Source organism: Porites lutea, chromosome 9, assembly GCF_958299795.1.
Source record: "Porites lutea chromosome 9, jaPorLute2.1, whole genome shotgun sequence".
Classification (NCBI taxonomy): domain Eukaryota; kingdom Metazoa; phylum Cnidaria; class Anthozoa; order Scleractinia; family Poritidae; genus Porites; species Porites lutea.
Genome location: NC_133209.1, coordinates 330,001 through 357,688, shown reverse-complemented (window position 1 = coordinate 357,688; position 27,688 = coordinate 330,001). Strand labels below are relative to the sequence as shown.

The window sequence follows — 27,688 nt, the reverse complement described above, 5'->3', positions numbered from 1 at the left end:
TCAAAACATGATTTGGGCCAAAAGAAAAATTGGCCGTCGGGTGACCGTATTGACGAAGGTTTTTTTTTACAAGAAAATGTATGGCCGTTTTGCCGTGCGGCCAAAAGAATATTGCCCGTAATAACGAGGTGAACTCATTACCGAGCTGGCTGTAAGGCGGGGTTCCACTGTACAACATCGTTGACGGTGGTAGGGGTGGGGGGACCTTATCGGAGACCAAAACACAAAATTAAGCCTATTACTTATGTAACATAAAAACAAAGAAATAAAAAATTAAAGTAACAACAACAAATTTTACATCTAAGATTGAAATAGTTACAAATAAAACATCATGTGTGAAAAAATATTAGAGACTAAAATATGACAGAAAATCCGTTTAAATATATTTTACATTTAAAATTAACTTCGAAAGGTCAAATATCTTCGCTGACCAATAATTCATAGTATTTATGTGTACAAATTTCTTTTCTCAAACACGGTTAAATAATCAACGACAACATGCATTGCATTATTGTCCAAGCCGGAGTGAAAGATCAAGATCACGCTGTACCATTTTCCCATAACATTTTCATCGAGACCGCGGCACTCGACCACGTTCGGTCAATAAAAAAGTATGGGAACATGGAAAGCTATTTTGAGCTGGAAAGATAGGTTGGGGATTGCTTGGAAAGTAACTATTCAAACAATTAAAATATATTTATAAAGTACTTTAAAATAAATCGGAATAAACAACAATATTACGTTTCTAGATAAGTGACTGTCAATATAATTGAGTGTATTTTTAAATGCTATTTTTTTTGTCTCGTAAATTGCTGAAATGTTTTCCTAAGATCTTACTGAATACCATCACTTGAAAAGAGTTTTGCAACTGCTAAATTTCGCGAAATTCCACCAATGGATGTTCCTAAGGCTACTCATAACCTTCGAAATCACCCAGGTACGGCTAAAATTGTAGACTGTCGGCCTTGCCTCCAAAACTAGACATCTTATTAAAGGTCTCTATAAGGAATTTCCCCGAAATTAACAACGCAAACATCAGCTCAGTTTCCCGCTCAATATTATTAAATATTTTTAAAAAGTGAAATGTTTTTATTTAATTCGAGATAAACAACAATACAGCATCAATATATCATCGTAAAAAAATTGCTTGGAGTTTGTTGCACGGAAACTCGTAACACTTGATAAAATTACTTGAAACAAATGGCTAGATGTCCTCAACATCTCTAAAATGTCATGATTTCAAACGATTTTTGCCATTGTCAATAATCAGTGGATTGTTAGAACTTGTCAAGGTATAAAACTTGTTCTTTTTTAGAAATGCCATCACCCAACTTCTTTTATTTCTGTAAAGAAAAACGTTTACAGATATTTATAACGAAAAATATCTATAAAAAAATTTCCGTTGTGTCCAACCCGCCTCAATTAGTATTTCAGCTATTTTCGGGTCTTCACTTCCTGTAATATTATTTGCTGATGGAAATAAAAGTTGTTGACCGCGTTGTTATTACTTTTTACCGAGAGTAAATGGAAAATTTTTAACCTCAGTAAGAATTTATAAGCGGTCCTGTCGTCCAGAGTAAAATAACCAGAAGAATCTTGTCATTACTAAAGGAAATGAGAAATGAAGTGATGTAGTTCACTTTTAAGAAAGGTTTCCTTTCCCGGCCGCCGAATTGGTAGTTTTGACGTCTAAAGTAACGACCGCCGAATAAAATAATACGTATCGGCAGGTTTGATATTGCAACAAATCAGTCAAATTTTAATTATAGCCACCAATTCGTGTAAATACTAAAAAATCATTTGTCCCTTTACGTCTTGGTAACATTCATTAACAAAGGAATATTTAAAACGAAATTATACAACAAAATATGCGAGCAGGATATGACTTTCTCTTAAAAGTCAAGTGGAACAAGCTAAAACTCATGTGAAAGGAAACACTTTCCTTTCAACAACAATAACATGTATTTTCAATTCTTTTGAGTCTACTGTGTACCACAAAAAAAATGTGTTTTTTATTAAACTTTGCTAAATTTTTATAATGGTCTATAATCATGATATATATAAATGCTTCCAACAGAGGTGCTTGCAGTAGAAGAATACAAAAAAATAAGTGATTTCTTTCTCCACTTTTTCAAATGATGAAAACATATAATGTTTTCTTGGGTTAACGTGAGTAGCCTATCAGGTCAACCTAAAAGGGTTTAGACAGGGCAATATTGAAACGGCCGGTCTCCCGATTTAAAACAATTTCTTTTATAGTCAAAAGATGAATTATAAATGCTCCTTTGGTACAGCTCTGCATTCATTTAATATGTCCCTTGGAATTCTGATTGGAGCCAAGTTGGTCAGATTGAAACCATTTGGTTTACTGGGATCCACTGCTTCATGTTTCCACTCATTTGAATCGACATCATAAACCTTCAATGAGCAGTTCTGGGTCAAATGTCTGCGCCACCAGCCAAGCACAAACAAGTCTCCTTTAAAGCTGACAACACCAAATGGCCATGTTGGGATTCCTGTGCTCTCGATACCGGTCCACGTGTTTGAGTCAGGATCGTACATTTCAATAAGACTTGAACATGAATCGAATTGCCGACTTTTAAATCCACCAAAGACGTAGACTTTGCCTCTGAAAATTGCACCAAAGGAATGGGCTTTCTTTTCCAGCGTCCTGGCATGCTTATGCCAGGAATTTCGGTGAGGGTCATAGCTCTCCACTACATCTAAGCGTTCATTATTAGACTCACCTCCTATTGCATATAAAGAGTTTCTATCAGCCACTGCACATATAGCAGATCTGCCAACTCTTAAGGAAGCTAACACTTGCCAATGATCTGTGCCAGGACTGTATTTATAGACATGATTACTTCCTTTCTCCTTGTTCCTTTGCTGTTCCTTTTTCCCGCCAATAACAAACAGAGATCCTTGAAAGTTAATGACTGCAGGCAAAATGCAAGCAATTGCACTAGTGTAAGAATTCAAACGTGTCCACGAGTTTCTGGATGGATTATATTCCTCTATTGTAGATTGATGAGGATTAAAAGTTCCCCCAGTGACATAAAGTTTGCCATCACAGGCAGCCATATGAAAAGGAAACAATTTTGGACTCAGGTAGTTTGCCATCTCATACCATCTGTTCTCGGTAGGGACATAACCGTAGAGTTTCTCCTTTCCACAACCAACAAGGCAATCTTCAAATTTCTTTAGACAAATTCTTGGTGGCTGAGCAAAATAGCATTCTTCTGTACCAGTGGAGACGTCTTTCATTGCATCTTGTACAAACGCGGTACACGTCTCAGATCCTTTCACCAAGGGACACGACAAAACCTCATTAACAACATACGTGGGTGACATGTAAATAACACGAACATGGCGAAACAACTCGAAAAATCGTTCTTGCTCTTTTCGCTTGTTTTCTTTCATCCACCCAGTAATCACTTTAAAAACGTCTTCCTCTTCGTTCACACTGATTTCATCGCTTGAAATCCATTCTTCAACTTGTTCTATGCTTAAATTCTGAAATTCTTCACAACCTGTCACACTCACAAAATTTTCAAAGATACAATTTCTTGCTTTTTGCTGCAATTCGGGGCATTGATACCTCTGAGCAGAATAATAAACTGTTATACAGTTTGAGGGAGTCAGCAGATTTTGCGAGATAAACTTGCCCGCAGCATATTTCAGACTCGGGATAATGAAGAATTCTGCCGTTTCCAGCAAATCAAAGGCCTCGTATTGCGTGACTTCAACACGCCCTGTGTAGACAAACTCTAGCACCTTTTCCATCGTAGTTTTGTTGGTTTCTTCCAAACGGATTACACCATCTTTCTTTTCTTTCATGTCGTTGGTGAGGGCGCTGTAAAAGAACGGACTTGCTGCACAAAGCACGTTTCCGTGAGCTTTCAAACGGGCCTTGCCGTCACCAGAGCCGACATCTAGAATCACGTCACAGAAAGACTCGTTCTTTCGTTGAATATCGAGGCGTTTCATCATTTCAACACAAAACTGTTGCATATCGTCGCTTGCTATTGGTTCAAGTAGCGAATTCATGTCTTGGTTGTTATAAAAAGCGTACTTTACTTGACTATAGACGGCCATTTTGAATTTGAATTTTTTGAGTATCGGTAGAGGCCTGGTCCCGAGAAATCTTCGGAAGCCGATCTTCCGAGGATTTTCTGCAATGTGTATGTCAGCCTTATGTCAGCCACGCTAGAAAGAAGGGAGAAGACGATTCTGCATTGAACTAACAAGGTAAGACGGAAACAATTCCGCATACAAATTCTAGCTACCAGAGGGATTTTTAAATAAGCGATTTAGGCACATAAGAACTTAAGTTGCTCACTTGTGCGCTAAGAGTTTTTAAGCTTATTAGGTCTTATTATGCACCTATCGATGTAAATCCCGTGGGGGGGGGGGGGGGGGAGTGCGGGCAAGGGGAGGGGATTTGATACCTGGGACTATCCCCGCTGTCGGGCTTTTGATCGTGTGAAGCAACCCCGGGGTCGGGACATTTGACTTTGACCGACAGAAGCCTGGTATCAATTCAGAAGCAGTTACCAAGTCCGTCCCTTGAGGCTTCCTGAAAGTCACGTTGTTGGAGAAAGGTATGAAGTTTTCATTTGTTTTAATCGCCATAATCCGATACTTTAAACTGTCATCTAAACAGATAATGTCTATTTTGAGGAAGTTTTTATCTTCAAGTTCCCACCTGATTGTAAAACTCGATTGAAATCGAATTCCACCATGAAAGTCAGAGGATTTTTTATGGGTCACTGATCCGACCTGTTCCGACATGTTGAGCAGATGTTATAAAGCATTTTACGTTTTATTAATATTATATAGCACGGTCAATCTTCCTGGAGTGATTTTGTTGTTCAAGATAAGATATGCTAGTGGAGAGAGAAAATACTTAATTACAGCGAGTAATTTAATGGAGCTTCCGTTAACCGTAAATAAAAGTAGTAACAATGTGTTTGAAAAGTTCTTTTATTCGTTTTATATAGTATTATAGGATTGTTTGTTTAGATTTTTTCCCCTGGGGTGGGGGCTTTTTGACACTTTTGATTGACCTTTCGTTTCCCACCCTGGGGAATTTGATCGAAAAATTTTAAAATTTGTCAAATCCCCACCCCTTGCCCGCACTCCCCCCCCACGGGGTTTACATTGATAGGTGCATTAGGATCAAATGCAAAGTAGAAGGGCGAGGAAACAAGCTTGGATCTTGGTTGTAAATTTGTCTATTTGTGAACAAAGAGCATGAATGATGTTGGGTAGTTGTTTATACCCCAATCAAATATACAGGGATGTTGGGCGGGAGGATGTTCCCCGGCCAAGAATGTATCCATTGCTGGTTTTCAACCAAGTGACAACGTTGATGGGCAAGACAATTTAGAACACTTTTTTGCAGAATTTGCATGAAAAAAGAATAAAGTTTTTACTTTGCTTTTGTTCTTAACCACGAGCATGGCCCCCATGAAGTCAGATGCTCTGAAAATCAGCATTACACTGAGATTTGTTAAGCCCAAAAGGGCATTATTTTACTACCCTCGGTGTAATATTTGAAATGTTGACATATTCAAAAGATGAGCTTTGGTACAAGCTAGTGCCCAGAGTGAGGTGTTATGCTTGATCGTTGATTTATTTCTTAAAATAATGAGGCATCATTTTGAAGGCAAAATCTCTCAAAGAAAAGGTCCAGCAGATTACAGTAGGTGGCAGTTATTGGCCCAAAACCTACCCCAGTGTTGCTGTTTGGTAACCACATTAAAAAGGAAAAAGTGGTTTTGAAGAGCATTTTTTTCATACACCAGATACAATTTGTTACATGTAGCGTACTTATCAGCCATTGAAAAAGATAGAAACAGCTTAAAGCACAGTTTTATTCATTGACCATGGTTTGTAATGCATTTTAATACATTTCTCTTTATCTTACAATCTCCCAAAAGGCAGCAAAACCAGCTACGTTCGGGAGTATATCACCTAAAACCTACTGCCCAAGGCTTAATTAGTTCAACAAACACTACAAGAAATATAAAGCTCCTGCAATTAGGTTATATATTAGCTTTATATACATAGTGGTTTCTGATAAGGCAAAATGCCTTGTGCTAATTCTGAATTTGTTTGACTAACAGTACAGGCTTATTAAACAGTTAAGGCTCAGGGCTATCTCTAAGGGCCAGAGTGCCGTTGATTTCCTCTAGCCACTATAAGCATGACCCGCTTAAGCACCATAAGTATGACCCAACTTAAGTTATTCTACCACTTTCTTATACACCATAAGTTTAGCTGTCTGTGGTAACAGTCTTCAAATGAGTGTAGACAAATCAACATTAATAATAACCCTACAGGTAATGGTTCTGTTATGCCATGTCATATCTGAATCCCATGGGAGAGCTGTTGTATTTTGTGCAAAATTAATCAATTTGATTAAACCATAAATACCACAAAAAATCATGCACAGCTTTTTTCCAGGTCCTGGTAGTTAAGCCAAAGACAAGCAATATTTTAACAGACATCATGAACCAGGAAACTGTTAGTGTGTCAACATGTGACTTTCACACAAACAAAAATTTAAAATCCAACATTTCATGGTGTTCAAGAATCTGAAACTTTGTAAAATTGATGACTTGTTGTTTGTGGTACAGAAAATAAATTGTGTGCACTTAATCACGCTCGTTTTTCCTTTTCCTACGTTTTGTGTACTAGTAACAACGTATAGGAAATGAGGGTGAAAGACTTGAAGGCTGATCTTCCTAGATTATTACGTATAACTCGTGCTCCTAAATCCTTAATGAATTGCAATTGTCATGAATTTGCAAGCCAGAAAAACTTTTGCTCAGCATTTTCTGTTGTCTAGCTCTTGTCAAAATAAAGAGAAATTTCAAAGGCCCAGGTTTCATGTGGGAACCTTGATTGTGCAAAGTTATGTTGTTTTAATTAAGTGACAATAGTTCATAGTGTTTAAGAAAAGATGTTACAATAATGTGCTAGTTTCAAACAACAGCTAAAACCCTAATGCTTACATTCATTAGCCAAGTAGTTTTGGGTGCAGTAGGTTTGCAAAAATCACTAAAACTAGTTTTGGTGCCTTGAATGAAGACCATAGGTAGAAACATAACTCCTTTAAACTCAAAAAATCCTCCCATAATACTCCACTCAGGCCATTGAGAAGTATATAAGTCCTGATGAAATTTTATGGTAACCTCATAATTATTATTCCTGCATGTACTTTTGCAACAAATGAGTGTAGCAGCTGTAGGTGTTATAAACAGTTTAGATGTGGCCTCCATCAACCCCATAGTTGGTGGCTGCTGCCTTCTGTGGAGTGTCTTCCTTCTTTGGATCAGGGAGATAATTATTGACGCCAGTGCAGAATGTTTTATGAAAACTTGTGCGCCAGTTCTTTGGCCAGTCCTTGATCAGCCATATTAGGATAGGAAGAGTGGAAGCAAGGACAATGAGAACAACTATGAATACCGCCCATCCAGGATAGTCAGTTTTCATTGTCCAGCTATCGGAGCCATTACCACTGTATGGATCCTGAGAAAGAGAAAGAATGCTTAACTTCCTGCCACATATTTAAAGGAAAGAATTTAATAGTGTGATTCCTCTAATTTGAGGTACATGTGTGCATTTTTTCTTTGTATTCACCACAAAATTACCAGTTTTTCTAATGTACCATTAACTTCAAAATGCATGGAATAACAATTATGTAGTAACAAGTATTATGAGAAAGGTTTTTCAGAAAGGCAGAGCACCATAATTAAGGCAAAGTGGTTAAAGATTTCAAACTTAATATTACAGCGTGCAAACTCTTGACCTGTACAGGACATTTAAAGATTATAAGACAAGCATTGTTTAAAATATTTTTTATCCAATTGGTTTCAATAGTTTTCCTCAAGAAATAGAGCTGAATATTTTGGCGTAATTTAGTGAATATACTAGAAAATGACCATTTACCTGTTTACATCCAACAAATTTGGAATACTGGGGAGGTTTTTGGCTCTGTTGAGCAACAAGAGCAACAAGAACAACAAACAAAGCAGTTGGAGAGATGTACTTCCAACAGATCATCCAGCCGATCCATGGTCGTTTTCCTGTCATGAATTCAATGTCGTCAGCAAATCTGTTGATTTAGATCACACAAAGAGTTCAATGAAAGAGTGTTTGGTCCTTAAATGTACCTTACTTTTATCCAAATGAAAAGCTGTGCCACATTTTGTGACTATTGTCATCAGAATTCTTGTTCGTGACCATTTGGAACTTTTGCTTATGTGTATTTCACTTTGTTGTACACTAACTTAGTCTCATACCTGTCATTTCCGTAAACCCATGCTACTCCAATGCACTGGAACAAGGCAATAACTAGCAATGGAATGGTAACAGAATAGTCATCAAACATTTGAAAGATGTAAAAACCAGGGCCAGAAACCATGCACAAGCCAACGAGGAACAGGATAACAGCAACAAGGAGCGTCAACAATTCCTTCCTCATGTTAGGGAAGATCTTTAACTCCATCAATGGCCCAATGGCTGCTTCCAGGGTTCCAAACTCACTGTCAATTCCAAGGAGAATCAACATCAGGAAGAAAAGAATGGCCCAGAGTGGAGACACATCCATTAGCAGAATGGCATCAGAAAATGTCATGAATGCAAGGCCTGGACCTGATCCAACCTGTTGGTGAAAAATATGACTCATAAATAATCTGCATAAGGTTGCTTAGTGTTGATGAGTGCAATAAATGCCCACTTAAAAGGCCGGGATGCCTGCTAAGTAATTTTCATGGAAGAATTCTTACCTCAGTGACTGGGATTCCTGTTATATGTTCTCGGTATCCCAGAATAGAAAACACCACAATGCCAGCAAATAGTGATGTGCCACAGTTGACAAATACCACAGTGTAAGCATCTCGCATTACTTGATTGTGAATAGGCATGTAGCTGGCAAATGCAATTAGGGCACCAAAACCCAGGCTGAGAGTAAAGAACATCTGTGTAGCAGCATCCTTCCAAATATTAGCGTCCTTCAGCAGCTCCCACTGCAATACATTATAATTTAATAGGATGGGTATTAACACTTAAAAGCGTTACGAATGATCAGAATCAAATTTCTCCTGTTACTACAGTTATCACTGGTTTGTCAAACAGAAATCATGATAATAATTAAACCTAGAAATGGCAATGGTGGGTTGTCTTGATTTTTCACCTAATTCTCCTCAGTTTCTTTAAATGAAGTGTCCAAGTACAATAAAGGAGAGTTATGAAGGGTGTAGCTTTATACACAAGAGCAAAAGTGGGGTAAAGGGTAAAATATGATGGGCCAAAATCTTGCTTATCAATTTAACATTTCACTGTATAAAGGTCTAAAATCAGTGACTCAAAGAATACCAGGAGAACGAGCTGTTAACGTCGTTAAAAATAAGTGGAACCACGATTTCCAGACCATGTGACCCACAATTTTGTTGATACCATTTGTGACCAGCAGGAAAGATTTATTTGCTAGAGCTAAGTGCTTACATTGGGGTTGAAAAAAGCCTTGACACCTTTTCCTGCTCCTTCCAAGGTAACACCTCTGAAGAACAAGATGATCAGAATAACATATGGAAAGGTAGCGGTGAAGTACACAACCTGTTGGTAAGACAGAATTTCAATGTCTCAGTAAGAGCGTATATAATGTTGTATCCAGTAATTTAAGATAACAATTGATAAATCCCACACCACATTTGTGGTTGGTGGCCAAATTGGTTTGTCAGGTTATGAATACCAAGCATAATCTCTTAATGTTTCTTTCTCAGACCCGTTAGACTGTTCACAGTCTCCTATTTTTCTGTGAGATCGTCGAGATCGAGCACATCTTACCATTAATGGCGGCCATTTTGATTTTCAGTTGTACCAAGTCTAACCTGGGGAAGAGTATCAAATCTACTTAGGTGGTGCGGAACGGTTTGGGAGGAGGCGAGAAAAATATTTTTCTCGCCCCTCTCCCCCTAGAGCTACAATCCCCAACGCCCGCACCCTTGGTACATCTGAAAATCAAGATGGCTGCCCTTAGTTGATATTATAGTTCTGGCCAAACGTTGATGATGTTTGAAACTTTATTTAACTATGATGACCATTTAGCCCCAGCTTTACTGTCATTAAACAATACCTTTCCACTTGATTTAATTCCTTTGACCACACAAAGATATGTGATAATCCAGGCAAACACAAGACATCCAACAAGTTTACCATTCAATCCAACACCACTTGATTCAATGTCTGTTGAGATCTGCAGTGCATGGTGATAGAAATAGTATTGTGGTGGATCTCTTACGCAGCAGTCAGGGAACGTCTCGTAGTTCGTCTTCAGTGTTGTGTAGTTTGTTGCAAGACATGTGGTGTTTAATTTGCAAGCCTCAAGCTCTCTCTCTAGAGCCTTGAAAGTGTTATAGCCAGGACACAGCTTGTCATGCACCCATGGCAGTGAGTTGGTAAATGAGATAAAAAAGTAATAACAACACCATGCTATTACAATTACATAGTACAGACACAGCATAAGAGAAACCATTAAACATGCCACACCAATTCCAAACAAGGCAGGGTGAACATCTTGCCAGCATCGTATGGCACTTTTTCTCATTCGTTGACCAATACTTAGCTCCAGAAAGAAGAGTGGTAACCCTTCTATCACCATGAAGATTACATACGGAATAAGAAAAGCACCTGTTGAGCAGCCAAAAAACCAAATGTGAAATTTGATGACACTACAAGGTTCTTAAAACTCATTAGAAGACATTTTTTAAAAAGGGTTAAATTAGAAAAATAATATAGTTTATAAAGATTGAGATAAACATATCATTAACATCATTTGCACTATGGGTAAGATTCTCAAGACTGCAAGACTTCAAGACTTTGTTATAATGAGTTTATGACAATAGCAATAATAATGAGTCAAAGTTAAAGCTTGTTGTCAATAATTATTGAGTCAGCTTGAAGAAAAGAGATGGGAAATGCAAGTCAAGACAAATATTTACTCACTGCCATTTTTTTAAAATCAGGACATGGAATTTTGATTGATAAAATTGATCATTCTTTTTACAGTAAAGAAAACTGAATTTATAGGACCTTTTTATTGTCCTAACCAAATGCTCACGGTTATCGAAATAATACAACTAACAGTGAAATACAAGCGTACAAAAGAATAAAGGTATTTTGCAGGGTAAATAAATGTATTGAAAGTTATTAAATGGACAAGTGTTCTAAATTGTTGAACACACTAGTCAGGGATGTAGCTAAAACTGCCTAAAGAGTGCTTAACACCGGTTCAATAAAATTGTCGCTCTCAAATACAAAGACATGGGGTGATTTTCAAAGTGCAGTTAAGTAAAAAGTCGGCTTGAAGATAACTTTTCCATAGCTACATCCCTAACTGGCCTTAAAAGTCTTAAAACAATTTGAAATGATTAGCGTTACTAAACCCGTTAGGGTAAAATAGCAGGTTTCCTGTAGCAAGGGCCAGGGACGGAAATAAGGTTTGATCATAAGGTAAAAGATGATTGAGTATTGGTTGATATCGTCTATAAAAAAAAGTTGGCCAGAACGACTTGAAGACATTGTAAATTACTGAAAATATGTCGATAAACCTCTTTAAAAAAACATGACGGAATAAAACTACTTTTAATTGATTTCAGAAAACCAAGTGATAAACGTTTCAGAATTCAGACTGCCAATTCAAATTAGCTCCTGGAAAAAAGTTTTGATTTTCATTCCCTGGGATTTCACACTGTAGCTTTAAACAATGAAACCAGTCTTACAAAAATGAAACTAGTTGCAAAAATGAATGAAACTAAACGGAAATTGAACTGTAACGCACACGCAAGTTAATGTTCGTGGGTCACACAATAACTCACTAAATGAATATTGTTATATTCTTATTTATTTATTTATTTATTTATCTATTTATTTATTTAATTCTTGTATTTTGATTGGCCATTGATTTTTTTAATTTGTAAGGCTCAGTCTTGTGTGATTTTTAACATTGAATATTTTATGGATACGGCGGAATATTAGATTCAGCACTTATTTGAATCGTACTTGCGCCCCCATGCCTTCCTTAGGATAAAGTTTTACAAATGTTTTTAATTTGCAAAATAGTAAGTTAAGTTGCGTATGAATAATTAATGTTCATGTACTTATTTCGTGTTCATTCGCTCCGTGTAAATATTGTGGTCCAATAGTCACGACATTAAAAATTGATTCAAGATTACTACGGCTTACTATGTCAACATATAAATGCAAATTTCTGATTAGTTTTTAGCTTTGCAGTATAAATGGGAAAATTTACAAGTGAATTTCGTGGATACTAGTGTATTTCTTTAGGAGATCATCAGTCGATCAATTTCAATGATTTCGAGTAAGATCAATAACAGTTTGATTAAAAATAAATTTGATCTTTTGAAAAGCGCTCAGACGCGACCTGACCTCTCAACGTAATTCGAACACATGGATGGTTGTTTTCATAAGGAAGCTAGTGGTGGTCTGTACGATCTCCTACTATGTCAAACTTAGCAGTAAGGAAATTGATTTAAACTATCCTCCTTACCTCCTCCATTTTTCTGGCACAGGTACGGAAACCTCCAAACATTACCCAAGCCGACGGCCAAGCCGATTGTTGCTAGAATAAATTCCGCCTTGTGACCCCAGGTTTCGCGTTTTTCTTTTCCTCCTTCGCCAGTCTCAGTTTGGGCGATGTCGGTGTTCGATTTTCCATTCCATTCCTTAGGTTCATAAGCAAGATCATCTTTTGCTTTATGCATTAGTAGATCGGTGGACTTGTCGTCTCGAACATTTGGTAGATCCACTCCTGAAGAAACAAGATGCAGAAATATTACAACAAAAACAAATCTAGAAAGACGACACAGCTACAGATCGAGTCTTCGCGGGTTTGTTTAAAAATACGTTGAACATCGAAGTTTGTGAGCAGTTTACCTAGTTGATTAGCCATAATGTTGATTTCGCGTTTTATGTTTGCTGGGAGTTGAAAACGGCTACGATAACGTAATCAATCATACAACTGAATACAAGTTCTCTTTTCACCGTACTCAAGATGACTTTGATGTGACTACAAATCTCGTCCGTTATATCTTGTAAGAGACGTGATTTGGATCAGGATCGTTCAGCCGCAAGAGCGACAAAAACACGGCGTAGGAAGGTCAGGAAGATGAAGCTTGTGTTTTCTGAGAAATACGAGATCGAGTTAGCGTGTTTAACTACGATTAAGTGGAATGTGAGCTATGTCAGTCATTGAATCCAACACACACAGGATCTACGCTTCTATTCAATCAAACATCGTTAATGTGACCTTTGATCTAAAAAAAGGAAGCTTTGCATCAATTATGGGATTTAAAACAAAAGGCGATGGTTTCTTCACACTTGTTCGTTTGCTTCTTATTTTTTTTACGTAAATAAGTGCAATTTTAAGTCCTTCTATTAATGTAAATTAATCATGAAAATGTCGGAAATGTTCCTTAAGAAAAGCGCGCGAATGAAAAATTGGCGGGAAAGCAAAACACGTGCAGTGTGCGTGTTGACCTTTTCTAGACTCTGTTCATCGAAGGAAAAAAATCAACAAAAATGCCTCGGTTGTTTAAAGAAACCTTTGTGAGTGTATTTTCACCACAAATGTTATTAACGCTTTCCACACAATGCCACTTAAATCTCCATCTACCGAATCGTCATTATTTGACAACTTTTGGTGATAGGCCGGCCAACTAAGGCGGTTCGGTGCTGGATTGACTGAGGCTAATAAGAAACACATCACGAATTTTATGCCAGTTTACTTATACTAACAGGTGTATGTACTTAATACATTGGAATACTCGGTGGTAAGACCTTGAAATTCATATTTGATGGTGTACATTATTAGTTTGACGTGATCAAACAACAACTCTTTTGGATTTGTCATAAACTAACGCCCACCACTTGTACTAATCAGTCATCTTCTTTTATACTTGTCTCTTTAGAATGTTGACGTTAATTTTTAAAGAAAGTTATAGTGTCATGTGTGAAGCCTTTTAGGAATTATAATTTTTTTTGTAAAAGTCAACTTATTTGCGAAGACTAATATGAGAAAGTCTTTTGTTAAACCAAGTCTGTATTAGCCATGTCATTTAAACCGGACGTGGATAATAAGGGGCTTCAAAATCAGTCTGGAAAAGCAGGAAGCTCATAATAGTCTTATAAGTCAACTGGACTTACTAACGGTTCCTTGCGGGGGGAGGGTGTGGCTACACGTAGGCTACTGGACTTACTAAACAAGCCGTGAAATTTGCTATATGAAGGTTTTTAACCGCTCTTGATTCTCAGAATGAACGACATTCATGTTTTCTCGCGATAGTGACCCTCTATAATGTCAAATGAAATCAGTTAGTTGGGTTGAAACATGACTTTACCCTGGGGACTGGCCGCTAGCAGTTAGCCGCCGGCTGCAACGTCTAATTTAAGAACTGTTTTAGTCAGGGGGTTCCGGACTAATAAAACAGTTGCTAAATGTTTTGCAGTTTTAACCACCAGTTTCCTTCACACTGACTCGCTTATGAAACGTCCGTTTTCGTTTGATAAAAAGTTCATTGGTAACTGAAGAATTTGCGACCTTGTGTGCACACTAAACCACCTTACAGTGAAACACTTAAAACACATTCACACAAACATTGTCCGAAGTGGAGCATTTTAATGTAGCACTTATAAATTGCCAGATCAGTGCGGACGTGAGGCCCATCAGAGAAAACAGAAAAATTACCAATTTTGCTGAAGTAAGGGAAGAGGACTGAAAGTAAAGACTGAAGCAGGGTCCGCGCGGTTTGACTAGTGTGCTGGTTTGCAAAACAGGAAGTAAATTTGATACTGTCAAGTCGCTTAGGAAGTTTTTGACTTATTTCACGATCAACAGCGTGTACAGCTGTCAGTCTGCCCACATTGTCTAACAAGAAGGTCATCAGGGTATTGTTATTCCTGTGATATATTTTGTATATAGCTTTTTTACAGTGCGCTGGTACGAACAGTAGGCCGTTGAGCTATTGAGAAAAAAAAAAAGATTTAGTTGTGTCGAAGACATTACATTTTTTACATGTTTTTAAATTAACGCGGTTAACTTCTACTATTTTTTTAAAGCTAACCGAACGATTTCTTTTCCTACGAACCATTCAAATAGTCGACGTGATGTTTGAAACGTCAAGCAAGGCCGATATAAACGACTGAGGGCTTAGGAAAATCCTGAGTGATTGTGAACTGTTAAAATGTTTAAGCACTTCAGATGAAAGATATAATGATTTGTTTAGGTGACCTGTCTAGCTGCCCTTCATGTTACGCCGTGGATTTCTACTTTTAGAACTCGATTGACCCTTGGAATTGATAAGAAATGGCATTAAGTAAAAACTTGATTGGGATGGGATACTAACTCGGCCAGTAACATATCCATAATGACTGGGTAGTTTTATAAGTAACCCCCTGAAAGTCGATTCCACGTGTACCAATATTTAACACCATGGTGGTCAGTTTCTCTCTTGCAACGCGTTTTTCAACTTCGCGCTCTTGAAGACGCTATTTTTGGCTCAGGAATTTTATCAATGACAATATCATGTACCTTCTTTGGCATGACATTCAAGGTATTGATTGGTTTGTTTTACTTGCCTAATTTCAGCGTAATTATCAACTATGATTTCAGTGAGGTCCGTGTGAACATAACTATTGGGTGAGATTTAAACTCAGTGATACAACCTTCGCTTGACTGTAATTGTTTTAGGAGGTTAACAAAAGAAGGCCGCCCTCCATATTTCTCAGTATCGATACCCATAAAAGATATTGCAGCCCTTGGGCTTTTCGCAGTTTTAACATACTGACGCGAGAAATCGCACTATCCATAAATGATTTTGTCGCGGGTTCAATCAGAAGTTGGATCGCTGAGATCTTGCAGCACTTTTCTTCCTCATCCAACCCATGTTCCGGTTGAGAGCACGTCAAAGACTAAATCAAATTGTTTTTTAAATATTGCGAGTGTAAGCAAAGGACGCGCAAGGCATTTGGTCGGGCGAGAGATAGTTAAAATTACATTCTGCAGCGTTGATTTGATTGTTTAGTAGTCATAGGATAACTTTTGTTAGATCGAAAGAAAAGGATCGCTCCAGCAGCGATCGATAACCCAAAACAACCATCATTAACGGAGAGAAGTACGTATATTTATGTTTTGACTATCACAAAGAGGATCTTATTCTGTTACTACCGTGACATAACCCCATCTTAACCTACCTTGTCGACCTGACATCATTCACTGTTGCTTCTTTGATCAGTCGTGATAAGAAATATGCGGCTAAACTTCTTCGAAACAAGTATTCAGTATACACTCGTATTGCGAAATGGGAAAGGCATTTTGCGGTTCATTAGTCATGTAGCTTCACAATTATCAATTGAATTATCTCTTGAATGTGTTTGAATAACAAAGCAAGTGTTAGCTAAAGTTTTGGGGGTGGATTATAAAGTTAGTTCTTCTCTATCTGTTACACGTGACTAACAATTCAAGATTCTTTTAAAAGGCGCAGAGGATGAGGTTACAGGTCGTTCGGTATAGGAAGTGAAATGTTTTGGGGAGTATATCGTCTATTTTCCGTAGCATTGAAAGCTGTTCCAAGTTTGATGGCGTATGCAGCACTCCGTGAAATGAAGATGAAATATGCGCCATTGATAGAAAAAACACGCTAATAAGATAAAAGGCCCCCTGGCATCCCATGGTTCAGTAGTAAAAAACATAGTGTTATGGTTTACACCAAAAGTTCGTCTAACCAATCAGATGACAGCACGAACACGTAAACTCCAAGGCAAGCGTGGGAAAACTAAGTCGCCTCATCAACTGAAATGATGCATGAAACTACACGTTTCTGTTTTTCTCTTTTTCTGCCTGCCTTGATTACTCGGAGCATATTGCAAACTCTCGAACTCCTCAAGAGATCATAACAGTCGTATTATGATCTCTTGTACTCCTTCTTTCAGTCCCTCGAAAAATGATAATGATGATGATGAACGTATTATGTACGCGCCAATAGCATACAAACATCAAACACAAACAGCGGTGATAAACATTGGGAGTTTTCCCATCTTTATAAACTTGACATTTCGTATGCTATTCAACATACATTTTCAAAAGTGATCTTAAGTGACCGTTAAAGAAAATGACGATCTATCTTGAATAGCATGGGAAACATCAAGTTTATAAAGATGCGTAAACTCACAATGTTTGTCACCGCTGTTTGTGTTTTATTATTTATCAAACTTCGATGGCCCAAGAACAAAAGTCTCTAACACACAAACAGTTAAACACCGATAGTTAAGCGCACTATCTTAAATTATTGAAGTCTTTAATGCCTCCTAAAACAAATTCGCGTTCGTGACAACCAAGCACGACTATAGACCGTGCATTTTGCGGAAACATTTACTTGAAAAAAACATGACTCACCATTTTTTTCATTTGGTTCATACAGATGTTTTGTGATGAAAGAATGTTGCATTGCTCTTAAGTCTGTGCTTCGTGGACTTGGAGGAACATCTGGAAAAAAGGAACCAGTGGAAAACACTGAATACATGCTTTAGGAGACCCGGTCATTTCTTACGAGAGATACAGATCAAAGCTGCACAAGAATCTTAGCTCTGCAAGAAATATTATATTGTATATAGGTTTGGATTTATTTCAAGGACAAAAGACATACAATTGCTGTATGCCGTGAGACTGTATTAGCGGTTGTAGTCTCGTACCAGAGGTGCTTAATCTCTTGAGACCTGCAAGGTTATGATTTGTTTAAAATGATATTGGTCTTTTGAAACTTGTCTCTTAGGGACCGGTCATTATTTATCACCTGGGGGGGGGGTCGGAGGATTTTGGGGGGGATCAGTCGTAACTGAGAGCCCAAAAGGGGGGGATCACTGAAAATTTTGGAAGGATTCAGAGGGGGGACCACTCAAATCTGCTTGAACAATGCCAGTTTGAAAGCATACAACATAAATGTGCCCATTCTGCTGGGAGATGATGGCATTTGCAATCTCAATTTGTTCTATTAACACAACTTTATTTAAAAAAACGGAAGTCTGTCACACTGGCGAATTTGTGCATTTCAATTTATATCGAGAAAGCTTTGTTTTAACGCTTTTATATTTTTCCTTTTATAACGTGCTCATGACTTAGCTAATATTCATCTTTAAACATGACAGGTGAATTCTAAATTGTGAACTATATAAACTTCTGATAACTGAAACGGACTGCTATTTGGCACTCTAAAAAAAGGAACTTTGCAGTTTCAAGCACTGATTGCAGTTTCAAGCACTTTGCAGTTTTAAGCAAGATTGCTTGTATGTCAACTGAATTCAGATGTCTGGATCCAGACTAGAAAAAGACACGGATCAAGAAACACTTTTAAAAAAAGACTGCGCGATGACGGCTTTATTATGCTGTAAGTACATCATAGTTAGAAATACTACCTGTATGTGAACGTTTAAAACACTAAATATACACGTCGAAAGGTGAATATGGGTACAAAGACATGGGGGGGGGGGGGGGGGATCACGAAAGTTATATATAGTTATGAGGGGGGATCACTTCAATAAAACAACATTTAAAGGGGGGATCGGCTAAATTTCATCGTGTTTAGCCCAAAATCCTCCGACCCCCCCCCCCCCCCCCCCCCCCCCCAGGCGATAAATAATGACCGGTCCCTTAGTTGAGGTGGAGGAAAGAAGACGGGTAGGACTCTCAATAAAAGTTTGTATAAATGTATGTGGGGTTCTGTATATGCCGTGCGGTACGAAACTAAATAGTAATAAAAATGCCAAGTCGGATCTCACGTTGACACCAGATAACCTCAAGATAACCTTAATTATACTACTCTCTAGTCCTTCTATTGAGCACTCTGCCGATAGGCGTGCATACGTATCAACTGGTATAAATGTATGTATAAATACGTTTGACCATTTTGTAAATCGTTGTAAATGTTATTAAATTTTGTTTTCAATTTCTAATAGAAAATAATATCCTCTGTAACCCAAGGTAAGGTCCAGGTCACCGCCGACCTTAGTTTGACACTCCCATACTTCATTTCGGTCTTGATGCTGCAAGTTGCGAAATCATGGTTCGAGTTTCCCAGCTTAGTTTTCCTCATTAGTTATTACGTGAAGGAAAATTTTCTGGCATGATTGCTCTTTTTTCACCACTAGTATATGTCTACTCTAAGTTTTATAGATCTTTATATTTCCAATAAAGACGCTTATATTGGAGTATGCCTCCTATGCAGTTTTGTTATCACTTTATCACATTCTGTACGAGAAGTTTGTTTTAAAAATCTTAACTTGCACTCTGACAAGAGGGGACCCAATACAGCAGTCACTTGGTTTTTGTTTGAGTTTTGGTGTTTTCTTCTGTCAACTTTCGTCAGTCACCACCTTATATTTTGTTTTACGAATGCTGATCAGAAATATGCCACCTTATGCAGTCTGAATGCAGCCTGAAGACCGTTAATTTGATTATGCGATTATCAGACAAGTTAATTGAGTAACTGATGTGCCTGATCAGTCTATGAACATCTCAAAAACACTTACCTGTGAATACATCTGAACTCACTGAAGACATAATTGCTACTCGCCCAGGAAGAGATTGACTACAGATGATAAAGGTTATTGCGAAAACTCTTATTTTAAAGTAAACAAAAATCCTTCTTAATAATGCAAAGTCGGCATTTCTAAGAGCTTTTGATGTAGGCTCTTTATTGTCATTGTTAAAAGACTTCATTATTATTATTGGCTGTTGAAGTCCCAACAAAGAAAGCGTCTTGTGGCTAATAGTAATCAAGCTAACTGCTTACTTTTGCTAAAGTTTTGCACCCGTTGCTATGGAAAATCGCGCTGAAGTTGCTTTAAAAGTATCATGAAAAGGTCATTAGCTCTAGTTGTCAATATTTCTATGCGTTGAATCTAGTTTGGAAAAGATTTGTCACTTGAATACGCCATTTAATCCGATACAGTTTATGGCTTCATTGTTTATGGACAGCAAAACAGTCGTATTTTTAGTGTGTTGGTCCTGACGGCTCGAATATAAAAGGCGAGGTATAACTTCGTGCCTCATGAACTTTTGAGAATGAAACTGACTGTTTTGCCGCAGACTTGTTTGAAAGCCAAAAATGTGTCCGACGGTCAGTTCCTTTAAGAGAAGTCCATTTAACGCGCTTCGCTGGGCAGCAAAAGTCTCGTAGTTGCGCAACGTGAACCTAGATTGAGATTAACTTCTAATTAATCTAGTTTCTTTACTGATTCAGACGTCCCCTGATGTGCCCGATAAAGTCAGGTACCTTTCACTCAAGCCGCGTGCACTGAAAGCACGTGCAGCATTTCGTTTAAGTGGACTCTTTTTCACCAATCATATCATTTCTACTATACATGTATTTCGTAAAACAGGATATGACATAACTGTAACAAAATTCTCTAACCTGATTGGCTATCAGGACGGTGTAATAGGACAGTGCGCTCCATCGCACTTGAGTGCTTTTGTTTTTGTTCTTTCACTTCTAGCAAAAATTTAATTTTGAGATAACTAAAACTACCACAAACACAGAAAAAAATATTCTTCAACACCACAAACACAATAGGCTGATTTAGCAACAGAACGGGAACGTTAGTTGACGACGGCGCGCGCAAATCAAACAACTGGCTTGACCTATAGCAGAGCGGCAAATTGGGCACCGGAAGTCGAGTTTAGTCCTTTCTGTGCGCTTTCAACACCAATGAAAAGAGCGCCTAAAATTAGTAATATTGCCAAGTTTAAAAGTGATCTGTTGAAATTTAACACAGGTTTGTATGGTGGGGTGGGGGGGGGGGGGGGGGGCAAAAACTTGTCCACCACCCAAACCCCCCCACCATACAAACGTCTCTAAATTTTCGCAGCTTTGCAGAGCTATACCTTCGAGACGTATCACTTTTAAATTTAGCAATCTTATTAATTGTAAGGCGCTCTTTTCAGTGGTGTCGACGGATTTCCTCTAACTTGTCCATATAAAAAGTTGAAAACATCGTGAAAAGGTCTATTACGCGCGTTTTAAAATTGCAAAATCACTTTTCAGTTATTTTTGAATAGGGAGAAGAAGGGTATATGTCTTGAAAATAGCCTGCGTATAAGTTATACAGGATAAAAACATCAATTTTGACATCAAAGCTTTTAAAAATTTTGCTCTGAAGAGCCCGATAAGGGCCTGGTTTTGATTTCTGATGTGCGCAGTGAATGATGGACTGGCTTTATCCCATAATATTCAGTATATAGCCTCGCGGTGCACCATGGTTAGTTCTCTTCGTTTGCTTGGTAGAAAAAGATGGGTAAGTATAACACGTGTTGGTCGAATTTTTGATACTTATTACTCATTGCAGCGTTTGAAGCACAGCAAAAATTCATCATTTATTGCTTATTGATAACCTTGCTGTGTCCTGGTGCCTTTTTCCTAAAGGAAAGCCAAGAGGTTTAAGAACTGCTCGCAAACTCAAAAATCACCGCCGAGAGCAAAGATGGCACGACAAAAATTACAAGAAGGCCCATTTGGGAACAGCTCTTAAGGCTAATCCCTTCGGTGGTGCCTCTCACGCCAAAGGAATCGTTCTTGAGAAAGTGTAAGTTGTTATAGTTGTTGTTTCTTCATGTCCTTGCTCCATTCTTGTGCATATTAATTTCGATGAGAAGGAAGACCAAGATGTAAGACTTGAGAGAAGTGTGGACTATTACGAGTAAATTGAGGATTTATTTTTGAGCTATTTTTTTTCGCAGTCGAAATCTCGACTTTTTAGCCGTTTATAACCAGTACATATTTATCCTGTTTCAATATGCTATGATTAAAATCTTTATTTTACTTCAAACCAATTTCCAAAGGCGTGTATTGACACAAGTCTAACTAATCATTAGTGGCTATGATTTTCACTAGCGACTGAGCCCGAGTCGGAGTCGTAATTATAAGCGTAGAGCTTATAATCTAGTGAAAACAGCGTTCTGATGCCGCTCATGATTCTGTCACTTATGTTCCGCTCGTGATCTAGTGAAAACCAGATTGTCGGAGTTGGAAGCAGAAGCAGAAGCAGAAGAACCAAACCAATCACAAAGTGTGGGAACATGCATTGTGATTGGTTTATACTTCTGACTCCAACCACCCTCTAGACTGTCAAAATGATTTAACCAGGGGCATGATCTGACTAGGGTGAACCACACACCTGCAGTTTTTAAGATAATATAACAGAACAATAGAAGGCTGTGTGTTTTTCTCTTCCTTTGGTATTTTTCTTGTATAGACTGTAAAGAAATAGTTTTTGGGTGTCAGTTTTAATGTCTTTGAATAAGAATGGAGTGATGCCCGAGGTTAGAGTCACTGGGCTGAAGCACTCCATGACTGCCCAGTGCTATTTCCTCGAAAAACAAAGTGTGTTCATATTCACTGGGTGGCCTGTGACAGTCATGCCGATAATTCAGATTAACCCAGTCACCTGCTCGCAGACATTTTGGACATTAAACTAAGAGTGGTTTGGTTAGTGCAGGCCTTGTGGTCTGAGGAAGCACATGTATTTTGATTAACTAAGAATAACTTCTACTTGCATTGCTTACTTTTCTTTAATTTACATTGTTTAGTGTTAATATTGGCAAATTTATGTTACCTAAGTCTGTTAAGCTGTTTCTACAGTAGGGCTGTTGCTAAATTTCAAGTTGCCAGGTGTATGGGAATTAAACAGCTACAAGGTTCTTTTCATGCTGTTTCTATTTTGTTTCCTATGATAGTAGTGGGGTTCATGCTTATAAGACAGTGGAACCTCAATGTAACAAACCTCCATATAACAAGTCAAATAATTAGTCAGTATAACGAACAAGATTTTCTTCCACAGTAGTCGTAAACTATATGGAAAAGAAGCTTAATATAATGAAACCTTGTTTTAGCAAATTATTTTGCCAGGCCCTTGACCTTTGTCATTTTCTAGGGTCCACTTTAGCAGGAGGAAATCTCCTGTCCTCAGCCTTTAATGACAGTCCCTTACAATTTGCCTTGCCGATGACACATTTTTATATTTCAACTGTGGCTTTTGTGACTTTTCACAGAGGTGTTGAAGCCAAGCAGCCCAACTCTGCCATCCGAAAGTGCGTGCGTGTACAGCTTATTAAGAATGGAAAGAAGATCACTGCCTTTGTGCCTAATGATGGTTGCCTTAATTTTATTGAAGAAAATGATGAAGTTTTAATCTCTGGTTTTGGCAGAAGAGGTCACGCTGTTGGTGATATCCCTGGAGTGCGATTCAAGGTTGTGAAGGTTGCCAACGTGTCACTTCTTGCTCTGTTCAAGGAGAAGAAGGAACGTCCTCGATCTTAATTTTTCAGTTACAAGAATAAACTTGTGTAAAGTGCTTGAATGTTTCCTTTATTTCTCTTTATTAATAATGCTTAAGGTAAAGGTCCTTATTTTACAACAGAAGCACGTATGATTCTTCATTTGACAGACAAACTTTAGGCCAATGGTGCACTCATCCCCTCCCCCTCCAACCTCTCTCCATCAGTGCTCTGTTTGTTTTATGAGTAAAGCGACATGAAAAGGAAAGAAGTCAAAAGTAGGGTGTTGAGACCTCTGGCACATAATGCTGTGCATTAACCGACTCCTAATCCTTGTGCCTACATTAATAATTATTGAATCCGGGGCATGCCACATCCTCTTTGACAAGAGGGAGTCGACTCATTTTGCAGTTGTGTTACTCAATCATGACATAAACAGACGGTTTCTTACTTCCCATAAAATGCAATAAGTATTTTGTGCAAAAAGCTTGGTGTCATGTGCTGGTGCTTCCCTCCATTCTTGTTAACGTGTTGGAAATTCAGTCCAATGCCATGTACTTGTTACTGTGTGGTGTGAAGCCGCAAATTGCGCAAAGAAGCTGTTTTCTTGATATACATGTTATTGACCAAGCTTGAGGTCAAGATGGCTGATATTGGCCAGGTTCTTTCTTGTACTTTTATGGACCAAGGCTAAGAATGAGGTTAATATTCAGCCATTTTGACCTAACAAGCTTGGTCAGTAAAGGATTTACTTTGTGGCTAAAACAAAATCTCTTTGTGCAAAACAAAGCAGTAAATCCCACACAGGTAAGATAAACTTATTTTGCCTGCGCAGACAGCCATTCAGAATGATGGATATGCTTCATCATAACTGTCCGATGAACAAGCCATATTATGACAAAATTACTTGTTCACTCACAACAGCTTTACTTGACCAATGAAGTTACTCTACAGGACAGAGTTAATGTTGGTACCAGAAAAAGCAAGGGACAAGAGAAGACAAGCTAATCCCAAGTGACAAACATACTGGTAAAATCAAATTTCACTTGGGAATCCAAAATCTTTTGTTACAAAATGAAAGAAAAAAATCAATCCTTTTCTGTACAAAGAAACTTTATTTACAGTCCTTAAAATAATATTCACTATCATTTTTGGCCTCCTGGTGTTTGAACAGCATTGACCTTGGCCAGGCAAGATGTTTATAAGTCTGTCTATTCCATCAGCTACAAACTGTAGTCTAATATCTCTTTCTCTTCAAGATCTCTGGTTTCCAGTTAATCGGATGTGTATCTTCACTCTAACAACAACAAAGCAAGAAAGGGTTGTCATTATAAATGATGGAGGGGTTTTTCTAATATTTAGAGGCTGAGGGCATGCAGGGTTTCAACTTAACTTCAATATTATTATTAAGGCTTATTTCCTCCTTTACCCCAAGTTACTTGGTTAAAGCCATAAAGTTGGGTTGATGGCCTTTGTAAAGCCAGAAACAATGGGCAATGAAATAAATAATGGAACAAGATGAGCTTTGATTCTTCTGTTAAACCATTTAGTGGCTCTCAAACTTAGCAAACTGGGGCCGGTTGCTTGAAGCCTGGTTAGCGCTAACCACTGGTTAAGAGGTATCAAAATGTATAAGTTTCCATGGTATTTAACACTGGTTAGCACTAACCATGCTACGAGAAACCCGGGCCAGGGTGGGGGTTAGAAATTCTCCGCAGGGATGTAGCATAGGAAAAGCTGGTGGTAAGCTCTTTTTCAGCCAGTGAAATTAGCCGGCTCTTGGCGACATCCCTGTCTCTGCCCAAAATCGACTAATACTCACTGCTGTATCATCTTCCTTGTAAATCTTCACAGTCTTGTCAGCTTCACATGTGATGAGACGACTACTACTCTGGTCAAATGTCATGGCAAAGATACCAGCTTCACTGTCAAGTGACCCAGGTTGTACAGAAGCCTGAGAGCGCTGGAAGTTATAGCCAGTCTTCCAATCCCAAAAATGCATTGTGCCATTATCACCTGATAGAGTACAGCAGTATTAGTTTCACTGATGGGCAAAGTAACTATAGGGAACACTCGTGGATAAATTGAGTAGAAATTAGAGAAATCAGAACATAAAAAATCTTTTTGCTGAAATGTCATGACCAAAAAAGATTTCCACTGCCATAAAAAATCAACTAAAATTTATGACTTAACTTTTCAAGCATCCATATTACAGAAGACATGCTGCATTTTTCACCAATATTGGTTCAGCTAGATTAATTTCTTTGCTATTTTAATCTGTTTTTACTTGGAGTTTTAAGAGTAGTAATTAATATTTTTTAACCATAGGTAGTATTAAGGTTAGGATTACAAAAATAAGGGAATAGAAACATTATGTCCTTCACATGGATAAACAGAATTTTCAGAGATGATTACATAACTATACCCACCTCCTGATACTAAAACTCCATCTGAGTTGACTGCCATACAATTTACAATAGCATTGTGTCCAATAAGGTTCTGAAGGAAATTACCATCTGGAAACTTCCACTGTTTAATGTTGTCTGGTGAAGCTGATGCAAATGAAAATCTACAAAGTACAATAATATTGAAAGAGCAGAGGTTAGCTTAAAGGCATGACTAAAGCCAAACTACACTGTATTAACACAATAAGCATAGGAAACTTTAGCTCACCCTGTGATTTGACATTAACCCAAAATTATGTGTATCAGGTTTCAAGTACCCAGTGCATACTGAATCTTAACCACTGCTGGCCAGCCTACTAGTAGTCAGTGTTGTAGTTAAACATTATTTTTCATTGGCTATTTTTAAAACTACATACTGTGTTTGTAATCAACACAGTGCTTAGTGACACTTACTGAGTTGGGTGCAAGACTAGTGCTCTAACACTTTTTTTGTGATTTGTCAGTGTAACTTTAGATTTGCCAGCTGCCAAGTCCCACAGACGAATAGTACAATCATGGCTTCCTGTTATAACCTATAAAATATAAAACAGTATAAAATGCAATGGACTATAAAACCATGGAAAAATGAGTCACGCACTGACTGATGAACTTTAGCAGTTATTGAATGACTTCTTTTTCAGCCCAGTACACATTTTACAGATTTATTGGCTTGAACAGTATGTACATATCATATTACAAGAGGAAATGAACCACCAAAAGTTAAGTGCTGTTCTAGATCTTTCTTGCATGGGACACATCACATGCTTGTATCCCGTGTTTGTACAAATAAGATCTAGTATTTCTGTTGCACAACATTAACGAGATGACCTGGGTAAGGAATCAAGCCACCTCCTGCCTGCTGTGCATAAAATTAGGAAGCTTATAGCCACGACAATGGCCATGACAGCAAAAACCTCACTATTTAAAAGACTTTGCTTTTTTTCAAACTTTGTCGCGATTATTCTGACTTGTGTTAAATCTCAAATGTAGGTGAATTTCCCTGGAACTGATTACTTGGTTACTGCACCCACGTTTAGAGAGAGAGAAAGAAATTTGTAGTCTTGTGTTTACGTCCTCCATAAAACGTTGCTTTAGGGAATTTTACATTGTAGTCATGCAGTGACGGAAAAGAAATGTACAAAAAAGCGTGATGCACATGTAGAGTTGTTGTTTTGCTGATCAAACTTATTGTTTTTTGACGTTCTTGTTGCCATCCCTGCAATCATTGCTAAAGCTCCCTATTATTAAATTATCAGGACTTCAGGAGACTCACAGATTATTTATTCAACCTAAGGCACTGTCCACAACTTCAAGAGAGGTTCTCCTTGTAAATACTAACTACATTACCTGTGGTTCTGCAGCCTGTGATCTTACAACTGCTACTGTGCTTGTATGTCCAGTTAATGTGTGAATACAGGCTTTCGTTCTCATGTCCCAAACCTGTGGAAGAAGTAAAAAATATTTCATGTATCTGTAGCCAGTCCTTAGTTGAAGCATGTCATACAAAAACAAAACATTTTTGTGACATGATACAATTCTTAACCACTTCTTGATTGTGGACTCAAAAGTTTCCTTCCTGAGCAGTAATAATATAATATATTTTTACCCTGGTTGTTGCATCTCTGCCACATGTGAACAATACATCAATTGTTGGGTGAAGATCCAAGGAATAGATTGCACTCAAATGACCATGGTAATGTCGTACGACCTGTAAGGAAATACAAGAAAAAACCTCATAAAACAATAACACAAATAAAATGACAGTCAAACCAATACTTTTAGGATGTGCAGGTCCCTGGCAAGTTAGCAGTATGCCATTCCAAAATCTTAAAAGCCTGTTTCATCCTAATTGTATTGTCTTTACTTGGAATTTTTTAAAAGCTGTCTGTTT

At 37.9% G+C, this 27,688-nt stretch overlaps 4 protein-coding genes across 5 annotated transcripts in view; 1 reads left to right on the top strand and 3 right to left on the bottom strand.

The window, feature by feature from the left end:
- Nucleotides 1–2,005: 2,005 nt before the first annotated feature.
- Nucleotides 2,006–4,095, bottom strand: LOC140947865 (kelch-like protein 25). Its single transcript, XM_073397075.1, has one exon. It carries the CDS (start codon nt 4,048–4,050, stop codon nt 2,272–2,274), a length of 1,779 nt encoding a protein of 592 aa, XP_073253176.1. The 5' UTR covers nt 4,051–4,095; the 3' UTR covers nt 2,006–2,271.
- Nucleotides 4,096–5,861: 1,766 nt separating this feature from the next.
- Nucleotides 5,862–16,423, bottom strand: LOC140948792 (sodium- and chloride-dependent GABA transporter 2-like). Of its 2 annotated transcripts, none has more exons than XM_073398057.1 (8): nt 16,282–16,423; nt 12,581–12,841; nt 10,148–10,701; nt 9,517–9,627; nt 8,799–9,038; nt 8,313–8,674; nt 7,960–8,125; nt 5,862–7,539 (listed from the first exon to the last, which is right to left on the bottom strand). In XM_073398057.1, the coding sequence occupies exons 1-8, from the start codon at nt 16,298–16,300 to the stop codon at nt 7,273–7,275; spliced, it is 1,980 nt and encodes a 659-aa protein (XP_073254158.1). In that variant the 5' UTR covers nt 16,301–16,423; the 3' UTR covers nt 5,862–7,272. The 2 variants fall into 2 exon arrangements, with proteins under 2 accessions (XP_073254158.1, XP_073254159.1); XM_073398058.1 differs by lacking the exon at nt 16,282–16,423 and adding an exon at nt 12,967–13,250.
- Nucleotides 16,424–21,289: 4,866 nt separating this feature from the next.
- Nucleotides 21,290–23,430, top strand: LOC140947396 (small ribosomal subunit protein uS12). Its single transcript, XM_073396482.1, has 3 exons — nt 21,290–21,375; nt 21,504–21,663; nt 23,129–23,430. Exons 1-3 carry the CDS (start codon nt 21,372–21,374, stop codon nt 23,394–23,396), a joined length of 432 nt encoding a protein of 143 aa, XP_073252583.1. The 5' UTR covers nt 21,290–21,371; the 3' UTR covers nt 23,397–23,430.
- A 958-nt stretch (nt 23,431–24,388) lies between these two features.
- LOC140947395 (pleiotropic regulator 1-like) overlaps nt 24,389–27,688 on the bottom strand; it is an 8,673-nt gene continuing 5,373 nt past the window's right edge. Inside the window, exons 8-13 of the mRNA XM_073396481.1 lie at nt 27,404–27,505; nt 27,145–27,237; nt 26,212–26,330; nt 25,783–25,922; nt 25,176–25,369; nt 24,389–24,650 (exon numbers count right to left, since the gene is read on the bottom strand). Of these exons, the coding sequence (XP_073252582.1) occupies nt 24,591–24,650; nt 25,176–25,369; nt 25,783–25,922; nt 26,212–26,330; nt 27,145–27,237; nt 27,404–27,505 (708 nt within the window). The 3' untranslated portion in view covers nt 24,389–24,590. The remainder of the gene's footprint in view (nt 24,651–25,175; nt 25,370–25,782; nt 25,923–26,211; nt 26,331–27,144; nt 27,238–27,403; nt 27,506–27,688) is intronic.

Coding starts and splice junctions, on each gene's coding strand:
- LOC140947865 (XM_073397075.1), bottom strand. CDS start 4,050: ATGAATTCGCTACTTGAACCAATAGCAAGCGACGATATGCAACAGTTT.
- LOC140948792 (XM_073398057.1), bottom strand. Junction 8,675..8,798: donor CAGGAATCCCAGTCACTGAG/GTAAGAATTCTT, acceptor TTTCACCAACAG/GTTGGATCAGGTCCAGGCCT. Junction 7,540..7,959: donor AATTTGTTGGATGTAAACAG/GTAAATGGTCAT, acceptor TCTCTTTCTCAG/GATCCATACAGTGGTAATGG.
- LOC140947396 (XM_073396482.1), top strand. Junction 21,664..23,128: donor GGAATCGTTCTTGAGAAAGT/GTAAGTTGTTAT, acceptor GACTTTTCACAG/AGGTGTTGAAGCCAAGCAGC.